The sequence below is a fragment of the Tauraco erythrolophus genome, chromosome 5, assembly GCF_009769465.1.
Source record: "Tauraco erythrolophus isolate bTauEry1 chromosome 5, bTauEry1.pri, whole genome shotgun sequence".
Lineage (NCBI taxonomy): Eukaryota > Metazoa > Chordata > Aves > Musophagiformes > Musophagidae > Tauraco > Tauraco erythrolophus.
This window is the reverse complement of record NC_141469.1, coordinates 37,541,990-37,563,823: the sequence shown is the minus strand read 5'-3', so window position 1 is coordinate 37,563,823 and position 21,834 is coordinate 37,541,990. Positions and strand designations below refer to the sequence as shown.

The 21,834-nt window shown below is 37.6% G+C and overlaps 1 protein-coding gene across 3 annotated transcripts in view; it reads right to left on the bottom strand.

Annotated features, from left to right (window-relative positions):
- Positions 1–21,834, bottom strand: part of CC2D2A (coiled-coil and C2 domain containing 2A) — a 64,578-nt gene that overhangs the window by 36,962 nt on the left and 5,782 nt on the right. The window contains exons 3-13 of one of the 3 annotated variants that reach the window (XM_086611507.1): positions 17,976–18,064; positions 17,157–17,258; positions 15,250–15,351; positions 14,257–14,433; positions 13,934–14,084; positions 12,378–12,514; positions 9,480–9,611; positions 7,363–7,572; positions 4,666–4,772; positions 1,626–1,766; positions 1,044–1,200 (exon numbers count right to left, since the gene is read on the bottom strand). In XM_086611507.1, coding sequence (XP_086467633.1) covers positions 1,044–1,200; positions 1,626–1,766; positions 4,666–4,772; positions 7,363–7,572; positions 9,480–9,611; positions 12,378–12,514; positions 13,934–14,084; positions 14,257–14,433; positions 15,250–15,351; positions 17,157–17,258; positions 17,976–18,064 — 1,505 coding nt within the window. Of the gene's footprint in view, positions 1–1,043; positions 1,201–1,625; positions 1,767–4,665; positions 4,773–7,362; positions 7,573–9,479; positions 9,612–12,377; positions 12,515–13,933; positions 14,085–14,256; positions 14,434–15,249; positions 15,352–17,156; positions 17,259–17,975; positions 18,065–21,834 lie in introns of those variants that run through there. The other 2 variants (XM_086611509.1, XM_086611508.1) reach the window with 2 other exon arrangements.

Below are 21,834 nucleotides of genomic sequence, written 5' to 3'. Positions count from 1 at the left end.
GGAACTCCCCATCACGGTATTTGTGAAGGCGTTCACTGGCTACAGGTAGATGAACAGTTCCTATTAGGATCAATGATCAAGACTATCTGCCTTCATTTTTAGGTTTACATTTATTCATCTTACCCTACAAGTGAATTGACATGATGCTAATACATCATGTGCTCAGAGTGTTCTAGTAACAGGAATTTCTAATACTGGCAGATCAGTTTCCCCTCCAACATCTTAAGTGCCTTCCACAGATGCTGCTACATGAAAAAACTTCCCGTAAAAGCATCAGCAGATGCACTAGATTCTTGAAAACTATATTTGAAACATTTCCTTAAACTTTATTTTGCTTTGTTATCCCAAACCCCCCAGTGTTTAAACTGGACAGTAATTATATTCAAGTAGAATTACCATTACCCTGGGTATCAGTACATCGCCACGTAACTATAAAGTAAGTCTGATTTTGCTGGCACTGCTACGGGCTATTTCAAAGATCACCCTGTTGCAGTGTATTGTTCTAGCTCCTGGATTTGTCAACATCACCTTGAAGCACAACTGAGACCTTAACTACAGTACAGATTATTAGCAATAAAGCTTTTCAGAGGCAAAAGGCTACAATATTAATTACATTTTTCAGTTCTGGGACATTCCTGAAATTTACATGAGATGACATCAAGTGCTTGTTCATTAGTAACACCTCATAATTATGTTGCTTCACCACTCACACACACAAAATTCATCCATGATTTTTTTTGCAAGAAAGACATAAATTTAATGGGAATACTGCAAAAACTATTAAACGTAAAGAAAGAACTGCTGAAGTGCTGAAAATCAACAGCGGGAAAACAATGCTCCACAAAAACCTATCAGATTTTAATTTTTTAATAAACAATTAATTTACTAACAAATTCTAAGTAGAGAGAATGTATCCAAATACATTACAAAATTTATGCATAACTATCCTGAAATTGATTTTTTTTTTCTGTATTAGAAGGACAAATTTTGAACACATTTAGTAACAATTTTATTTTTTGTGAAACTGAATGATTTAAACAAACCTGTGTCTTCTTCCAGGATTTCCACTCTTGTAGCTCAGTTTTATACTCCTCCATTTTCTTTTCATAGTCTTCCATACATTCTTCTAGTAATTCATTTATCTCAGCCTGAATTTCTGCTTCATATGCCTTCTCATCTAGTCTCTGATCAACCTCTTCCCTTCAAAACAGTAGTTAACCAACATGTTGCATAAATTAATATAAGGGCTACAATTAAGTCTATAATATAAGTCTGCTTCTCCACGAATTCATTTCATTATCTCAAAAGTAAGTTCTATTTAAAAATACCAGCACAGATAGTCTAAGAGTTGATAGCAGTTAGTTACCATCCAGAATGTATATAATTACTTTTTCTTTACTCATTAGCCTTTAGAAATTCCTTTCTGTCAGAGTAATTACTTGTGACATTAACCTTCCTTCCTCCCCAACTCAAAAAGAATACTGGCAGGCTCAACCAGTGCCAGACACTACTCAGATTCTTACTTTTGCACCCTTCACATCAGAATTTTAAGTTCCCAAATTGACTAATCTTGTTAAAATTCCACTGCTGGCAAATGAAGTACAAAAAGTGTTATCAAAACATACTTCCTCAGATAAAGTTTCATGGGTGTGTTAGTAAACTTCTGAAAGTCACGGAGGGATTTAATTTGTTTCCAAACTTTTATAATGGTCTTAAGCAACATTCTGTCTTTTTCTTGTTCAGCATCACGAAGTCTTCTGGTTTGCCTGGAAATATATATGCATATGCACAAAATCAATCAGAATTGTATAACGCAGTGGAATAACAGAATGAAAACATGCAATACCAAAAGCCAAGTGATGAGAGTTTCAATGTGATTGATAGCTGCAGTGGTTAAATCCAAGAAGCATAAAACTCAGACTTGAAGATGGCAGGATTTGATTTCCTTCTGTACTCTAGTTTTGCATTTTGGACAGTTTGATTTCAATTACAGTTAATTCTCTAGAGATCTTAAAGTTTTCTGAAATGCTTATTACAGCTGTACATCATTAAAAACATTTTAAAGTCAATTCCTGTAAACAACAGCCCACGAAAACTACACTGCTGCTATGAAGTAATGCTTATCATAATTGTACATTACAAAATATGTTTTAAACTCAACATGCTTCTAGCTTCAGTAAAAGGAACTTGCAGAGATGAAGCAATGTAGCAATGTATGAAGTAATGTAAGTCCTTTGACAGCCCTACAAGATTCTCAACACAAAAAAATATTAGCAGGGTTGTGTTTTTTTTTTCTCCGCAGAATTGGTATTTCACATTTCCACCCTCTAATCTGTTTGAAAAAGAGCTATTCATTAGCACTTTTAATGACCAACACACACTTCCAACGTAAATGTCTATGCAGCACAAGCACAGACTGTTTCCAGTACTATCCTGGCAGCTAAACATGTCTAGTAAAAACAATGAGATTTGAAAAAAAAAAAAAAAAATTAAAGATGTAAACTAACACATTACTACTTGTAATACTCAGACAATATAGAAGACAGGGAGGCTGAGTTAGAGCTGAGAGAAGAAATACATCATAGATTATTTAAAAGCATTAGCAAATTTAGTAAAAACAATAAAAAAAGATGAAACACAGACTTTCCGGAAAGCAATGAGTAACTTCTCCACTTCATTAGCTAGCAATTTGAATATTACTTATCCATGCAGCTTAACAATCTTTTCTTCTTTGTCTACCAGATGAAGCTAGAAGACAAAGCTTAAAGACATGAGAACATATAGGTCAGTAATTACACTTATCTAATGTATTCAGTTTGGAAGCAAGATCTTTCAGTAGAGAATCACCTCTGCTGAAACACATCCGCCAGAAGAGCCTGAAATCTGCAATCCGCAGCACATGTTGGCTTCCTTCTCAGCAAATGAGGACAGTAGGGCTGAAATTGCTAATTTGCAAGAGTTCTCTGCATTCAGATGACATTTCGTCCTCAAACTGATGGAAAACTACAGCTCTGATCTTCAGACAGCAAAGAGTACACATCAGTTATGTTATTGGAGGGTGGAGGAAACAATTAGATTATTTTCTATGCTACACTCTCTTCGCATCTGTCATTTCTCATGAGTGTACTACATTGACCACCAGGGAAATGCCACGTTAAAAGAGAGACAAGGCAGGTCAGATGTTTTTACGAACATATGTGGTCCAAGTTAGTATTAAACACCATAACAGTAAAAATTCCCGAGGCCATCTGAGCTTCATATGTGTAACAGCTTCCAACAACAGAGCTGTAGCCAGAAAGAATTACAGATATGAAAAGCCCTAGAATACTCCCAGCCAAGCTCATCTCATATTACTTACTCAACACTGATCTCACTGATTTCGGCTGAGTTTCTCCTGATTCATAACCATGTGACACTAAACTAAAGCACTCAAGACCTATAAAAACACTTCAGATGTCCAGAGGAATATTCTATCTAGTCAGAATTAACCATCAAGCAAGCCTCAGGGTTGGTGCCAAAATCGAAGAATCTCCTTCCCACAGTGAATCTTCTTGTTACTATTCTCCTCTTTTCCCTGGTGAGAGCTCCTGTCTCCAAGGTACTTTATGGTAAACACACACCTGCTCCTAGCCCTCTAGCAGATGCGTTAAGAATATATTAATAAAACCCACTCCTTTTTTCATGGAAAGAAGACTTTGTCTTTCAGTATAAAACAAGACACTATAGACTTCTGTATGTCCTGCACAGATACCAATGTATTACAAGACAACGTACTCGAAGGATGAAATTTGAAGAAGCAATTCCCAAACTATGAGTAATGAGTGGATGTGCAAGCGTAAGCAGCTGTAGATTTCAAGGCTGAACGTAGAATTGTTATTTAAAAACCCGATTTTCAAAAAAGTATTGTATTATCATTTGACCCATTACATCAGTCTAAACTTGTTTATTTGAATTAAAACTTAATTGCCTACTTTCAGATTGTGAAAAACTTTCAGATTTTTAAGCATCTACTAGTTAAAAGGCTGTTCAGCACGGATCTCCAAAATAACTTAATTTTTATCATATTGCTTATACTTACAGCTCACCACTGTCCTTCTGCCAAAAATAATACTTTCACTACCAAGTCAAAAACTGTAATATATTTTTACTACCCAGTTACTGTCCAAGAACAATAACTGTAATCTTGTAAAACAAAATTCTACCATTTAATGTATATTAACCCACTGGCAAAAACAGGCCAAAATACCTAAGAATGGGAAGTGAATCAAGAACACTTGTGTAATGAGGAAGAAGATGGAAAAAACTAGGAGGTTTGTTTGTTCAAAAAATTACGTCACTTGCATTGTTGTGAGTGTTTCATGCACCCAGCTGATGTCTACTGAAACTTCAACTAAATTTTAATTGTGCAAAACACACTAGTTACTAAGTAATTAATAAAATTTAATCAAATTAGACCACTTTTGAATCGAGATTTCTGATTAAGCTATATTTTCTTCATAATTTTTTTACTCAACTTACCAGTAAAAACCCTTAGGCCCTCAAAACTTTTATAGCACTATTTACAGCAGAATTTAGAAGTCTGATATGAATCATACTGTGTACCAGCATGGAAAGCAAAAAGGAATACAGTTTTAAAACGCAATGATTTAATGAATCCACACCCACCTGATCTCAACTTTGTAATCAAGTATGCTCTGTTGTGCCACAGGGCTAGGAACACCAGCATCACCACCATCTATACCACGTTGCACAGCATTCCTCAAAGCGTGCAGCTTAAACGAACAAACAAACAATTAACAGATGGTTTGACATTTATGAGGCATACAGTGTAATGCAACTTGACATGAAAGAGCTAGTTACTATACAACAGAAAACTCGGAACGGTCTTGATTCTGTATTTATTTACAGGGTTTTGCCATGTCTGTGAGGTGCCGATTCTTCAAGATGAAATTTTATTTAGGATCCCTGGACATATGAGGGAGATTTACTGACTTTGATGACTCAAAGATCTAAACAAGGGGACAAGACTAATCTAGGGATTATTCTGAAAGCTTAGCAATTAAAGGAGTAGGAGGAAAAAAAAAAAAGTGAGTCTGCCAAAACCACACCTTCTATAAAAGTTTTTTGGGACTAGAAAGGGCCGCTAAAGGTAACCCTAGAAAATTAATAAACAACAAAAACGAGTGGATTGTGGACTTGATGAGTGCCTTACAGAAGCTGCGCAGCTTGCAACAAAGCATTTTAAACAAAACATATTGCATGTAACAACTGGAAGAGGAGAAAGTCTAAGGACACGACAGAACTGGGAACAATGGTACAGCTCAAATGCACTTTTGAAGCCATACTGTCAAGATAAGAGGCCACCTCTTCAACTAAGATCTGAAGACAGGCATCAAATGATTACATGAAAGATGGAGAATGCAAAAACATACATGGCTGTGAAGATAAGAGAATGTAAAGGATTGGCTAGGAGAAAAGAGAAAAATAAGGAAGATCAGTAGGACAGGAACAACAATTATTGTGTTGCTGTAGATCTCCTTAAGGATAATACTGAATGCAAAATCGGAATGGCTAATGGCACTGCAGGAGACGAAAGCAACTACATTCAAAGTAGAAGCAATGACATTACAAATCAAGGAATGAAAATTTTTTAAACAAATCTATCAAACTGGAGAGGCAATCTAACTGGAGAGCAGGAAGCACACAGCTGAAAACATACATGAGCAACCACAAAATGAAACTCACTGGTACAAAAAAGATGTTGAAAGAAATTTTGAAAGAAAGAATAACTGAATACACAGAAAGCTGCTAGTATCATCTGAGGCACAGAGAGCACGTTATAAAAGGAGACAGAAAGTGCAGTTTCTTTAGCCTGCCAAAACGGGGGCTGAAAGGTGATACATTTTAAGACATGAAGAGCAAGCGTCAGAAGTGGACAAGAAGAAGTCCACTGGGACATGGCAAGGCAGGGAGGAGAAAAGTGAGGAAGAGTGGTTTAGGCTTAAGAACAACTTGGCTGCAACAATCTGAGCATTAAAAAATGACTGTTAGAGGAGACAGGTTTTAAAACTGCCTGTCAGTAGCAGAACGGTGTGGAAATCCCTTCCACACATAGGTTCCTGTAATGCAGGCATGGAGAACTCAAATATCCTATTTCACCGTTTCATGAAAAACTAAAGCCAATCCTTCAAAAGTAATGACAGACTAAAGTATACCAAAGAATTATTTTGAGACACTGTATGAAATACTTGTCCAGCGTTAGAACTATAACCTAATGCTTTACACTAAAATTCAGATGTATCTGTACAGCACCTACTGACCCTCATTACAGTAATATAAAAATGACCTTGCATACAGTGACTACTTTTCCCTTAAAACAGCTATTTAAGGCAGAGAATTATCATCACTTTTAATTTATGAACTTATGTTTATGGAATTTATATCCGTGTATTTAATAACCAAATTAATTTTTAACAGACCAGCCCTACTACGTAGAGCTATGTCATATCACAATATCTACCTCATATTTCTAAAGAATTGTTATCCTTTCAGATTTCAAAAGCCTTTCAAAATGCTTTAAAAATGTGCTTTTGCACCCTGATACTAGGAATGTACTAACAATGCCTAACGTACATGTATGAATTTACACCAGAGAAGACCACTACCATCACTTCCAATGTACAGATGGAGGAAGAGTGATGACACGCAGCGGGTAAGCAGCCCAGCCAAGGCCATCCAGCGAGGCAGTAACAGAGCCAGGAATAGAAAAATCTACGTTCAGCCAAGGGCGTTGCTATGCCACAAGAGCGACACAGTAAATGTGCCAACAATGCATTTAAGACAGAGCATCTGTCACAGATAATATACCTGGAAACATGTCATCAATTTTTGTAGAATTTGAATAAATTAAACTGCTTCCTTTTACTTTTAATCAACAACTAAAACTAAACTTCACTAACTTCCCTCTGTCCTCGAATACTGACTTTTGCTGTCTGCCTGTTGGAGCTGCTGTACACAATCCTGTCAAGTCTTATCTGTCATTCACTGGCAAACATTTTGGGTACTCTAAGGAATACTACGTAAATGCTATTGTATTCTAACAATTTTATTCCCTTTACAGCAGAATCTGCACAGAGTAAATTTTAAATAGAAGATCAAAGAAATCCATAATCCTAAAAACACAGTTGTGCACTGAACACACAGCAATCTAGATGAAACACTTAGGTTTTTATCTTCTGACAAAACGCTATTCATTGCATATAATTAGAATGTCATCACTCCCCTCTAAAGAAACAAATTCAGCTTTTACCTTAAACTGTCACATCACTACCTCAATAAACTATGACGACACAACAGAAATACCTTGTCTGTGAGAAGTTCGGTAAGATTCTTCTGTTTCCGTGCTAAATACTGATCATATAACTGAGCCAATTTAGCCACTAGCACATGCTCACGGCTAAAACAGGGATGATGGGTGAATATCAGTCCAGAAATATCAATATCCAATTGAAATGGCCCCTGAAAATCTCCAGGTCCAACAAGATACTGATTGGCAGCTGTCATTTTTATTGCCTGAAAGAAAAAAAGAATAAAATGGATTTACAAGCCATGACAAAACTATCTTGCAAAGAGATCCTGTGACAGCAAATGACTCATTTAGTACTGCCTATATCTAATTACTGAGTCTTAAACTGTAACAGCTTCTGCAGTAACCTCTTTACTTTGACAAGTGGGTGGCATAAAACCCCACGGGTATTCTACAGAATGGAATTTTGATAGCCGATATGAGGCTGGAATAAGAAGTCACCTGCCTGTGCTGCAGGTTTTGCTGAGCAATGAAGATGGTGATACTGAATTGGAAAAAGAAAAGCCTGCTAGTTCTCTTCTTACCTATTTGTTTAGTATCGCTTTATTTCCTCTTAGAACTGAGCTCTAGGATAAACAGATCAGCTCTCAGAGAGCAGCTTTCCTTGTAGATCATCTGGATTGTGCAGAAGACAAAATATGTTCTTTGTTTCTCCATTCTAATGCCAGGGAAATTCACACCAACAAAGCCCAGTGAAAGCTTTCAGCAACAAAGCTTGAAGTCTGCTTCAACCTGCTGCAGCTGAAAGGCAATCATGGCTTCTATCCTCAGGCTACTGAAATTAGAAGAGAATTAGTAGTGCTTCCAGCCTGTCTATTGCTGCCACCCTCTAAAGATTCTCTAAAAGAGATTCATAGAGATATTCTGGCTCCATAAAAGATGAAGTTGTTAGTTATGTAGTGTTCGTCGTAGCTCCCCTTCATAAGAACTGGAAAAAGGGGGATTGAGGGGAATCCAGCTGTTGCATAGCTCTTTTACAGGACTGGTATAAATGGCCTTGAAATTAAGTCCACCTCATCCTTCCACATTCAGTTTCTCATCAAAATGTTTAATATGACATAAAGGACCCCTAAGCTTAATGTCTTAATTTCAACAGCGATTTGGGTATCTACATGTCACTATTCATGTAAACATGGTGCTCTTGAAAGATAAGCTCTCCTGGACTACCTTTACTAAGATCTAAGCAGAAACCTCTTTTCCTGTATGCAGAAACATCCTGCAAAGATCTGTGGTACTGGATGCACACTGAGAATTGCGTATTTGCAAGCGGCATCAATTAAAGGGCAACATTCAAATCTGCATCAACGGCAGCAGACAGAAACATTGTGTGTCCCAAAAGAGCAATCTACTTTAAAGTCTAAAAAGTCACAGTTTTTTCAAGGGGGCAATAGAGTGCTAACAAGCAGAACAATTAAAGCTTGCTTAAAGCTTGCTGAATGGTTTTAATTGAAACTTATTTTGATTTGTACTGACTGCACACTGCAGATGCTGCCTGCCAGAGCAGGTATGCTGTGGTTGAGAGAAAAATTAAAAAAAAAAAAAAAAAACAACAAAAAAGACATTAACTGACGCAACAAAACTCAAAATTACTTGCTTTCTACATGAGCAAACTGCATGTAAAGATTTCTTTTGGAGGCGTTTCATCACTGTACAATAACGATCACTCACATGCCCTTCAGTTATTTCTCATTTAAGCTGCAGAGAGCACCTCTGTCCTGATCGCCAAGTCTATCTACCAGCTTCTACCACGAGGAGCTTTACAGATACACTAATACAGGAACTACGCTACTTTGGCATGAGAATATACATGGGTGTCTCACAGAGCCCTTGGTGACTCACAGACTTGAAGCAGTTTGTCATGGACCATCACTTTACTATTTTAACCAGTACTACTGGCTAAACTCTTCATCCGTTCGTATGCGTTATTTTCACAGAAAAACACAGGTGGAATGTACTTGAAAAAGGAGAGCACATTTAAAGACTAGTTGTGGAACCCCAAAAAGCAGTCAGTACTCATAGCTCTTAGCACAAAACCCTTCAGATCACCAGAGGTTTTGTTACAGAAGAACAGGGATATTGGGTCTTAGGAACCACACATATGAAATACGCCTACCTTTCTATACACCGTTTCAAGTTCTGGTGCAATGCCTTCTTCCAATGAGAATACTGGAGGCCTAGTAGAAGACTGTTTAATTGGATTAGGTAATGCTAAGATTTTACCATCGTCACCAAACCATTCTTTCCCCTACAAATAAAAAGATAATTTTATATTGTTTCTTACTTTATATAGAAATTACTTGCAAAGTTATAATTGTTATGAAAAGCAATTATGAAAGAAAAGGTGACTATGAACTGTTTGTGACTGAATTAACCAAAACTTTTCTAAGACACCAAAATGAAATCTTCAAATACACTATAGATAAGCTTTGAAATCCAAAGATCAAGAGCTTGCTCAAACTTTAAATATACTCAATTTTTGCCTTCGACATTTAGTGTTACAGATTTGAAAGATAAAAAAAAAATCAACACTTACATCACTTAACATTTAAATGTCACGTTTTCTTAAATCATTGAAATTGAACGAATTTTAACGTTTTACATGACTGCCAGCCACATCTTTAAATTCGATTATAAAAATCATAAAGCAAAGAATTAAAGAGCTAAATGGCAACTCAGAGACATCATTTATCAAAGCATCTCTCAACTCTTCTAGCCCACAATCTGAACTAATTAAACAGCATTGATGAAAGTAGCAGAGGTAAGTATCTTACACACCAATTGCTATCCATAGCTTCACATGTTAAACATTGACCTAATTCATCCCGCTGCTCTCATGACCTGGATTCAAGAATAGCTTAAACCAGTGCAGATGCTGAAAGGGGCATGCCCTCTTATTCCCACACTCGGTTTAAGATGACCCTAGAATCACAGAATGGTTTGGGTTGGAAGGGACCTTAAAGATCATCTAGTTCCAAGCCCCCTGCCACGGGCAAGGACACCTTCCACTAGATCAGGTTGCTCAAAGCCTCATCCAATTGGGCCTTGAACACTTCCAGGGATGAGGAAGCCACAACTTCTTTGGGCAATCAGTTTCAGTGCTTCACCACTCTAATCGTAAAAACTTTCTTCCTTAAATCTAATCTAAATCTCCCCTCTTTCAGTTTAAAGCCATTGCCCCTTGTCTTATCACTCCATGCCCTTGTAAAAAGTCCCTCTCCAGCTTTCTTGAAGGACTCCTTTAGGTACTGGAAGGCTGCAATAAGATCATCCTGGAGCCTTCTCTTCTCCAGGCTGAACAGCTCCAACTCTCTCAGCCTGTCTTCATAGCAGAGGTGCTCCAACCCTCAGATCATCTTCGTGGCCCTCCTCTGGACCTGCTCCAACAGGTCCATGTCTTTCTTGTGTTGGGGACCCCAGAGCTGAATGTAGTATTCCAGCTGGGGTCTCACAGGGAAGAGTAGATGGGCAGAATGACCTCCTTCAAGAACCGAACATTGATGTGGTAAGGCTGCTCCGGCAACCAAACCCTACACAGTCTCTCACTCACCCTCCCCCAGCCCCAGGGATGAGGGAGAGAATTAAAAGAGAAACGGGAAACCTGTGGGTTGAGATAAGAACAATTTAATACAGCTGAGTAATACACAGTATAGATGCTCACCACCCCCTCTTATCCGAAGACCGTCTCGTCCTGAAGCTGCAATCCCAGATGAACGCGAGGCCCCGAAATAGAGAGGGAGAGAGAGAGATAGTACTCTGAGAGTGGGAGTACTGGAAGAGAGAGAGGGGGAAAAAAGGCAATAGGGCAAAAGCGCAGAAGCGCGAAAGAGCAAAAGCAGCGAAAGGGCAAAAGCGCAAAAAGCCCTTCTTTCCGGCTGTCCCTCACTTTCATACTGGGCATGATGCTGCACGATATGGAATACTAATTGGCCAGTTTGGCCCTCAATCTTAAGTTCCACCACAAATCACAAGGGGAATCGTGGCCCCCTTGTTCCAGCTATGCTCCCCCCTTATCCCGCCATGCCTCTGCACTCCGGCCAGAACACGGCACACTGAAAAGTCCTTGGAGTTTCACTTCCAACAACAAACATCAGCTTGCTATCAACATTCTTCTCAGAGCGAGCCTCTGAGTAAAACCAAAACACGGAGCACTTCTAGCTGCTAAAAAGAAGAGCTAACTCTGTCCCAGCTAAAACCAGGACAGGTAACATGGTGAAGCAAACCAGAAAACTAAGTGGGTTGATGCTGGCCAGTTAAAAAATTTAGATCCAAATATTCCCAATCTGATTCACAGAAGTACCTCTGCTAGCCCACAGAGAATTCACACAATCATAATAAAATATAAAGGACAATTGCTTGTAGTAGCTTAAATCTGTACTGAAGTATACACACCTTACTGTATATAGGATGATAATATAGCAAGGTAAAACATATCCAAGCCACCTTCAGAAGTGTTTCCATAAGCCATTCTTAAAAATATAAAAGGATTCTAAAACCTCTCCAGATAACCTATATTTAATTACCCTTACAGTCTGATTGGTAAATTTCTACAAGCCTATTACTTCATATTATCTTCAGTGGACACAGAAAAAAGACGTAACATATTGTTTCCTTTCGTTATGATCTTCTAATAAATAATAACAACAGCACCCAGCTCTTGCATAATTCTTGTAGTTCTCAAAGCATTTTATAAAAAAAAGCAAATTATAATTACCCCTAATTGTAGTGGCAACTCAACTCTGGCACAGACAAGTGAAGTGATTTGTTCCCCAGCTGGCTATGAGTACAGCCAGGAAAAGACATCAGTTTTCTAACACCTAGTCTGGTGCTTTATTGGGATACACTAAAATACACTCCTACAAAAATCCACATTTTCTGACCTCTGATACCACTAAACATTTTAAAGATGAAAGCCCCATATTACCATGACCATCTACCTACTTAACTACAACAAAATAAAACACTGATAAATAAAGGATTTTAAAAGACAACTAGGAAGATAGTGGTGACTTACTTGCTCCTGTCTGAGTATTCTGTTCTCTAAAATATTTTGATTAGACTGTGATACAAAGGGTCTTTCTCCTGTGTAAAGACCCTCATCCTCCAGGTACCTAGGCTGCATGTTTTCAGGCATCTTCTTAGAAGTGGGCACTAATGAGAAATTAAATAGAAAAGCATTTAAAATATCTTATAACTGTAGTTCTAGTTTATTAATTCTCTAAGAGCCTATGCCATTCTTAAAACAAACAGCACTGCATATTTAAGCATGCTGTCAGAAATATTTTCCTAACTAGGAAAGAAAGAAAGAAGTACATATCCAAAACACGTCCTTGTCTTAATCAGGACAGATCCACAGTTTAAATCTATCATAAAAGCATCACAAGTCTTCTAAACAGATAATTAAACATTTCCTCACCAAAAAATACTTTAAAGTAACTTAGCGGAGTTTAGTTTTAACGGTTGCTTACATAACTATAAAAACGCTTTAGCAGCAACAACTGACTAGACAAACATTTCTAAGCTTTCCCCATATAAACTGAAACTTTAACTAAGATTAATCCGAACTCCTGTTACTATTTGCTTAAGCTATTCTGGTACAGAATACAGAACATGTACAGAAAGTCATGTTAGCCCAAAACCAGCAGCTGGAATTCTTTAAGTCCTGCCTGCAAGATTATTTCACTGGTGTGTGCAGACTCAGTATTTTTCAAGGAGCAATCTCAAAACAGGGAGAGATTATATTGAGGATGACAATAAAAGTTATCCCCTAAATGAAAACACAGAGGACCACACTGGAAGCAGTCAGAACCAAGTGACAAGATACGAAAAACCGATGGCGCCCAATGTCAAATACTTTGACATCGCATTGCAAGCTGTGCCGATACCATTCTGGTACAGACCACCAAGAGACTCATTTCTGTTTCTTCTACTTCAAATATTAAATAGCAAGTGATATTACAAAGCAATTTTTTAGGACTTTGCAGTTCTATGGGAACAAGGCAAAAAGGTCAGAGACATGATCAATGTTGACTAACTACTTCCACTTCACAAAATCCGATTTTGGGAAAAGGGCCCCTTGAATCACAAGAATCCTTCTGTTACTTACAACTGTTGACTAACGTGCCACACAGAAAAAACTGCAGATGTAGCCAAGTGAAGAAACAGTCTAAGTTACAGTGTACAATGCATAAGCCACTCTTGGTATCTAAATGTGTGCATCCAGTAACCTGTTGCATATATTAAGTAATGCAACAGCTGAGCCGCAGTGAAAGAGGGGCCGGCCACCTTCCATTTGCCATAGACAGCGCCAAGGTAATTCCCAAGAGCAACTGACCTGCCCCGAGTTCATTCACTCACGTACCAGCTGGTGACCTGCTGAGGTGTGCGTGTTCTTAGTTAATCCACTTTGGCAGATCTTTTCAGACTGGGTTGGATGATCAGTGTCAAGAGAACTACAACTAAATATCTAGCTACTGTCAGAGACAGTCCAACACAAGACTTTTCAGTACATCAAAGGGTACCATGCTATGCAAAATTCAAGAGCAAAATGGATAAGCACAATCTTCATACCTGCTAGCATGCTGGGAGTGAAGAGAAATTCTTTTTCCTTTTTCACTTGCTCAGAGTAGCTTTCACAATCAGGAGGTTTCATTACTAGAAAATCTTCATCTGTTTGCCCTATAATGAATAAATCATCTTTAACTAGGCGTACGTCTTCATCCTATAGTTTAAGTACAAACAACTCTGTTAGTTCACCTGTTTCTTGAAATGGAGATCTTTAGAAAGTATACTTGCAGAATTTTTAAGGAAACAAAGTTGACATTTTGTATTAGATGATTAAAATTAATTCAAATTCTGAATAAAAACATGAACATTTATTCTATAGCTCACACCGTTTCATCCTCCTCTTGTTCATCCTCGTGGGTTTCTACACATTCTTCTTCTGCCTCCTCTTCTTCATTTAATTCATTCCTTTTCCTGGCTCCAGCCTTTCTACTCTCTGGTTCAGGATCAAAATTGAAAGTAAAGAAGTTATACGCTTCCTCAGCGGAAGGAAAATCATTCTGGAACTAAGAAAAGAAGAGAAGGATACTTTAATAATACATTTATAAAAAATTTAGGGCAAATGAAGATATCTTTTCATTAATAATAGTAATAACAGCATGTATAAACACTTGTCACAGGATAATAATTATTTTATCTCAAAGAGAACTCACCCAAATGCTGAAGCTCACTGAAATTTTTAAATGACGCAAGAAACTTACTTCATTGCTGTATTATTATATTATTAAATATTTCTTGCAATGTTTATTTTTTAAAAAGGTTATCTGGTTCAAGCTTAACCAGCCTATTGTTTTAAATATAAACAATTTCTAAATGAGAAATGCCAAAGTTTAAATTCTAGCCATAATGCAGACATCCAGGTGAATGATACGAAGAGAAATTTCTAATGGCATTTTGCCTTTGAAGGACCCAGACCCTTTTAGTGTTAGGATGAATCCTCTAATACAAGAATTAACAGTAGCATTTTCTAATAAATATCAATATTCTAGTCTGTAAATTGCTTTAACTGCCAATTGGTGACATTCAACAGAAAGGAGTTAAACAGAAGAAACATTTTTCCTCCAAGCTCCAGTAACTGTGTCCAGGTGGATTTACTTTATTTTTTTAAATGAAATGACCCAAAGTCATTCTTGTATTTGATGAACGTTCCCTTTTTATACTTCAATTGCTGGCATATATTATTTGTGAATTTTTAAATTAAATCAAACCCTCTTTGCTGCTTGAGACTGAATTCTGTCTGCTTCTTCAAACAGAATCATGAAGTCACATAAAGTTTAAATTAAATTAATAGCAGTTATTAAAATGAAGGAATTGGTACTTACTGTTGACTTTTGCTGAAGCTTTTTGACAGAATCACAAAACTTTATTTTTGATGGTGAGTGGGATTTGTCCTCTTGCATCTCCCCAAATTTATCATTATCAGACTGCACAAAAATATACATAAGTTATAACATACATTTACTGATCTACAAAAAAAAAAAAGACGAATAACTGAATACAGTTAGATACTGTGTTTTCACATTAAAAAAAAAAGAACAAAAAAGAAACACAGTTACTGTGGTAACAATTATACTGATTTTATTTTTAAAGGGTACATCAACTTAACTCCTTTCTCCTTTGGGTCAAGAAACAGACTGCAGAGTACCAAGAAATCGTCCATTGCATAAATGTTAGTTTACTTTCTTCACTCCTGACAAGATCAGTTTCTGCACTCCGGAACGCAAGCAACCACATGCCCATCTCCACAAGGGGGAGAAACAGGGTAGCAAGAGGAAATCTTCCGTCGACAGATGAGAGGCTGACAGGCAGCACAAGCCCGGCAGCAGTGGTAAGGCTGCTGTGGCAGATACTGCTGACCAAGGAAGGGAATCGAGGCACTAAGACTCATACAGCCCCTGCGGCAACCAGGAAAAACCTAGTTAGTATTGTTCAAAAAAAAGGGGTCTCCGTTCCTTGGGTGCTTAAATGCAGACTTGATTATTTGTTTTGTTCTCTCTCAATCCATTATTGCTAGGCTACTCTAAAACTCCATGGATGATATTCCTCTGCCTTCTCACGAAAGGAGGTAGCAGGGTTTTCTGAAGCCTTATCTGTACCTACACACAGATCCCTGTAAACATCACTGGTTCTGAGGTTCCTTCAGCAAGTTCACTTAAGTGCTTCAGAGCGATTTTTATCTTAGGCCTGGACAACATAAACACATCTAACGTTCTGTTTTTCCTCCTTATGGTCTGAATTCTGGCATTAAAGGAGAACATTTCTCAAGTTTAAATCAATTCAACCTAAACTTCAAAATAATAACAAAAAGATAATCTCAAACCCCGGCAATCTGATAGTCGCTTGTTTAACAACAAAACAATACTTCATACGTGTGTAAATAAGTACAGGAAAGAATACCAGCACGTGGAAGGTTTCAGATACACTTTATATAAACTCAGTAGCCAACTTTAATACGGGTATCACTTCCACATTTTCCTAATACAAACATTAAAACAATACCACTTAACTGAACACTATCATTATCACTTGTTATAAGAAAACACTGCCAAAAACCTCCTCACAACCTCCCCTAGAGGTTGTGATAATAACTTGAGGTAATTCTGCCCTAGACAAGCAATTTAGCCAGGCTAATTCATATTGTTTGGAATGGCAGATAAAAACATTACTGCTACATGCTGTTATTTCCTGGGCACACACGTTCTTTGGAAGACATTTTCTACAGGCAAGCCGTCTCTGTGAATTCTGAAGAATATCTGGGTGCAAGTTCTGCACAGGCATAGCCTTTGTCACTTTTTTAACATAAAATTCATTTTCTAACAAAGAACACGCTTATACTAAAAAAAAAGCTGAATATAAAATAGTTACAAGGAAATGCAACACAGTACAATGACATAAAGTTAATATACAGCCTTTAGCTATTAGACTGTGCAAATTTATATAAAATACTTTAAGGCATCTTAAGCAATAGAAGTCATGAACCTGTAAATGACAGAAGTTTCACATGACTTCCATACTATAATGAAAGCAGACGATTCTTGTTAAATATGTACATTAAAAACAATAATGAGAAAGGTTCCTTCCTCGTTATTAATTCAAACAATAGCAGGATTTTAATCCCATTAAAATAAATGAAATTGATCTTCAAGACTATGCGTAGTCTTTGATTTATTTCATGTTTCCCATTCACTTTCTCATTATCAGAACAGCAAGATCCAGTGCACCTTCTTACCACTTTATCCAGTCTGACTTCTGTTTTCCTTTCTCTGATGCTTTTTAATCGCCTTGGTCGTGGACTGGGGTCTTCCTGCAATAATGTAATCTCTGCTTTTGACTAAGCAAACGGAAAAAAAAAAAAAAAAAAAAAGACACTTAGCTATAACAGAAATATAGTAAGACCAGAGCTACAATAATTCTCAGGACCTCAACAACTTATGCACATTTGTGTTAGGGACAGAATCTTTTAACTGTATAATCAGCTTAAGTGATTTTACAGACCTAGATGTTAATCCCCCTGATTAAACTGCACAGTAAACTTACAAGGAAATCCATTGATTTCAAAATAGTGTAAAGAGATTTTTTGACAAAACCACAGAAGGATCTTGTAACGATGGTACCATTTGAATTATAAAAAAACGATAATTCTTATATTATTACAAACAAAAAATAGGAACTTTAGAGAAAATACAGCAACAGAAATACACTTGAAAATAATTGTATCACAGAATGGTTTGGGTTGGAAGGGACCTTAAAGATCATCCAGTTCCAAACACCCCTGCCATGGGCAGGGACATCTTCCACTAGATCAGGTTGCTCAAAGCCTCATCCAACCTGGCCTTGAACACTTCCAGGGATGAAGCAGCTACAACTTCTCTGGACAACCTGTTCCAGTGCCTCACCACTCTCAGAGATGAGCCGAGTGTTATTCGGGCATTAGAAATAAAACAGCAAATATCCCATTCAGATTCACATAGCACTAAGCAAGCAAAACGAAGTCGGTGGCACTTGTAAGACTGAAGTCAACCAAACAGGACTTCTGAAGGATTCTCACCTTTGCTGCTTTTAGTTTCTCTCTCATTCGCTCCCTAACGGAAAATTCTGCAAAGCCCGTCCTCGATGTAGAAGGAACAGGTGGCAAGTCTGAAACAGAAAAAACACTGTAACATGTTTAAATTCAGTATTTTCTGAAAGTAACTTAAAATTATGTAAAGTAAAACCATATATACCATACAGAGTCCAATGTTTCAAAAGAAAGAACTTGCATGAGAAAACGTGAAGAAATTAAACATTTTTTGGAATTCAGAGACTATTGACTATTTGACTATTTTGGAATTGAGAGACTATAACTCAAATGCCTTTAACTGTGATGGATCTACCTTTCATCATATACTATGAACCACATTAAGTAAAACGCATACACACTTTTATTTCTATTAAAAGTACATAAAGAATTACCCGGTATTTTATAAGCTGTTAGTCAGAGCTGTCTAGATCTAATTTTGAATGGTGATGTGCACTAAATCCTGATATGGGTGTGATTGGAACCGCAAAGAATTTATAGACTTGCTTCCTTTTTCAGCTTATAGCACCTGCTTTTTGTAGTGACAAAATACTAATTTCTCCAGCGGTGTTTTTGTGCTATAGCTCTAGTACAATCATGAGAGTAAAATGCATTTTACTCTGTCCCATGTATGACTGACAGCATCATCAAGTAACTTCCCATTTCACACACAAGCTACTCTCAGCTCTACTTGTGCCACCCCTCTGGAATCAACAGATCACCTCCTCCAAGCTCAAGAGCAGTCCGTCCCGATACCAAAGAAGTCAAGCAAGACTGTTTGATCATGCAGGAATGGGCTTAGGAAAGCCAGAGCCCACTGGGACTTGAATCTGGCAATGGATATGTGGGGCAACAAGATGGGATATTACAGGTGCATTAGGGGCAAAAGGAAGACTAGGGAAAACAAAAGGTTTATTCTCTATTTGCCATCAGCAGGCGATGTCCAGCCACCTCCCATGAAGTAGGGCTTCAATACGCACAGCAGTTGTTCCAGAAGACAAATGTAATAACGAATGCCTCCCACCCTCCTTTCTCTTAGCTTCTATTGCTGAGCAGACATCATACGGTATGGAATATGCCTTTGGTCAGTTGGGCTCAGCTGTCCTGGCTATGTCCCCAAGATCTTGCCCTCTCCCAGCCTACTGGGTGAGGGGAGGCATGTTGGAGAGACTGCCTTGATGCTGAGCGAGCACTGCTCAGCAGTAGCCGAAACACCGGTGTTTTATCAACACCTTTTTAGCTACCAGTACAAAGCACAGCACTATGAGGGCTGCTATGGGGAAAACACCATCTCAGTCAGACTCAATACACACATTTAAGCAAACTGGGCATACACAAATCCATGGGTCCTAATGGGATGCTCCCATGAGTGCTCAGGGAGCTGGTCAATGTCACCTCAAGGCCACTTCAACTATCTCTAAAAGTTTGTGGTGATAATCAAGGGAGGTTCCTGAGGACTGGAAGTAAGCAAATATCACTCCTGTCTTCAGGGAGATGAATCTGGAGAACTACCGGCAGGTCAGCCTCATATTGATGCCCAAGAAGGTGACAGAGCAAATAATCCCAGAAATCATTGTCAAATATGTTAAGTACAAGATGAAAATGATGAGTCATCAGCATGGATTTATGAACGGGAAAAACTTCTACCTGACCAATAGGACAACTTTCTACAATGAGATAATTGGGTTAGTGGATGAAGGGAAAGCAGCAGATGTTTATCACCGTTTCCTTTAACACTCTTACAGACAAAATGATGAAATATGGACTACGTAAGTAGGCGGACTGAAAACTGGCTGAACTGTTGGGCTCAAAGGGTTGTGATCAGTAGTGCTAAGTCCAGCTGGAGGCCATCACTACACCTGTACTCCTGAAGTTGATTTCAAACAAACAAACAAAAAAATCCCACAACCCACCCTCCGATTCCAAGAACTCATCAAAACTCTACATCCTTTAGAATTACATATTCTCTCCAGATCCTGTGAAACACACAAATCTGAGTTTTAAATCAGTAGCATATATTTAGACTTTTTGATAGATAGTAAATACCAGGTTTGGACAGACTTGGGCAATCATGTGATTGCAGAAAAGGAGAATTATTGTTTGTTGCAGCCCTTGAACCACTGCTCTGCAAAAGCCCAGGCTTTTCTTTCGTAACTAAAACTTAATGAGAATGCATCTTTGATAACCAAACTTATCAGGGCCTCCTTTTCCTTTGAAGGACTGATGGCATTCCTCTCCCTTGTCTTCCACGTATCAGATCCTCTTAGATTATGACTTCTTCATAATACCGGTGACCCCATACCCTCCTGTATTCCTTGATACCTAAATAAAGAGAATGAATACTTATCCTGTTATTTACAGAGAAGCTACTCTCTTGGGGTCAGAAATACAAAGGAGTGGATACCTACAACTTATCCTCTCCTATAAACACATATGGAGAACATTTTAAACATACAATATAAATGAGATTGTACGTGTAAGCAAATGGCAACATTTCCAGCAGCTTTATGTATTAAGCACACTTAAGGTGTCTTCTGCATGGTATTTTGAGAAGGTATCCATCTCCCTCTCACGGATCACCCTATCATTGTAAAAGAGGCAAGGCCACTTGACCCTTCTATTGTCTTTTACTAATTTTTTAGTCACTCTTTATAAAAGCCTCCAGAATATTTTTAGCTGAAAGCATAGTTTTATACACCTAATAGCTTAGAAAATCATCACTTGAGGATTTTTGGTTTTGAAAGACCTAACTTCTTTCTTCATTTACAAAACTAATTCTAGCTGGGCAATTGTCTCCCCATCTGCACAGACCTCTTCAGTCTCACTGGAGCCCTGAAGTTCACCTGGAAATTCTCAGGAGCTTATTGAAAATTTAACTTTGATATATGCAATATTAACTTTTTAAAGATAAATGCTTTACACTCCTTTGTATATGTGGAATCTTCAGATCTTATTTTTTTCTCCTAGACTTTTGTAACCAGCTTTTCTTTCCAGAAGGAGCTGCATCGTTTCACACAGAATACACTAGCCCTTTTACTGGAACAACAGTAAGATGACTAGCAGGAGAAAACTGTAGCTCTTTCTGCACATGTGCTTTGTGGTGTATGGCTTTTTTTTTTCTGTAATTTTTAATCAGTGAACACATGACATTCTAGGTAAATAAGTTTTTCTAGTTATCTCCACTTACATAATTATATTACTTGTCAGTTCTTTGAGCCAAACACTGATTTGTATTTTACCTTTACGAAAGAACATTGTTTGCCAAGGTCTAAGCAAAGGGTAATTTCAGGTTTATTTAAGGCATTAAATTCATGAAAAGGAGATAAAACAGCAAAGGGTAAGGGCTTAGAAGTGGTAATGTCACACAACATATATCACATTATGGCTGATTCAATATTATTCCAAGAGCTTTACTGGCAGCAGCAAATACTGTATGTTGAATACACAACTTAAACATTTAAAGGCTGCCTACTACACCAAAGTCAAAGTGCAATCTAATTTCTAGGATGACCTTAGTCCACTGTCATTTAGAAAAGAAATTACATTAAGATAAACCCAGCTAATACTGATTCTACGCAGAAACATCAAAAGATTTGGGAGAACTCTAATCTTTTCAAATTACACAATTTACTGCCTGTATTTGTAAAATGAAGCATTCATTGTATCTAGAAACTTTCAAAAGAAAGAACAAGGCACAAAGTATCACTAGCATGAGACACATAAGAGAAAAGCAAGCATCCCATAACCACTTTCTTACCAAGAGGAATACCAGAGACAGAAATAAGCAAGTATTCAGTAGAGACACTAAGAGGTGACAAACAGAAAAGCCTATTTGCATTTTGTCTTTTCT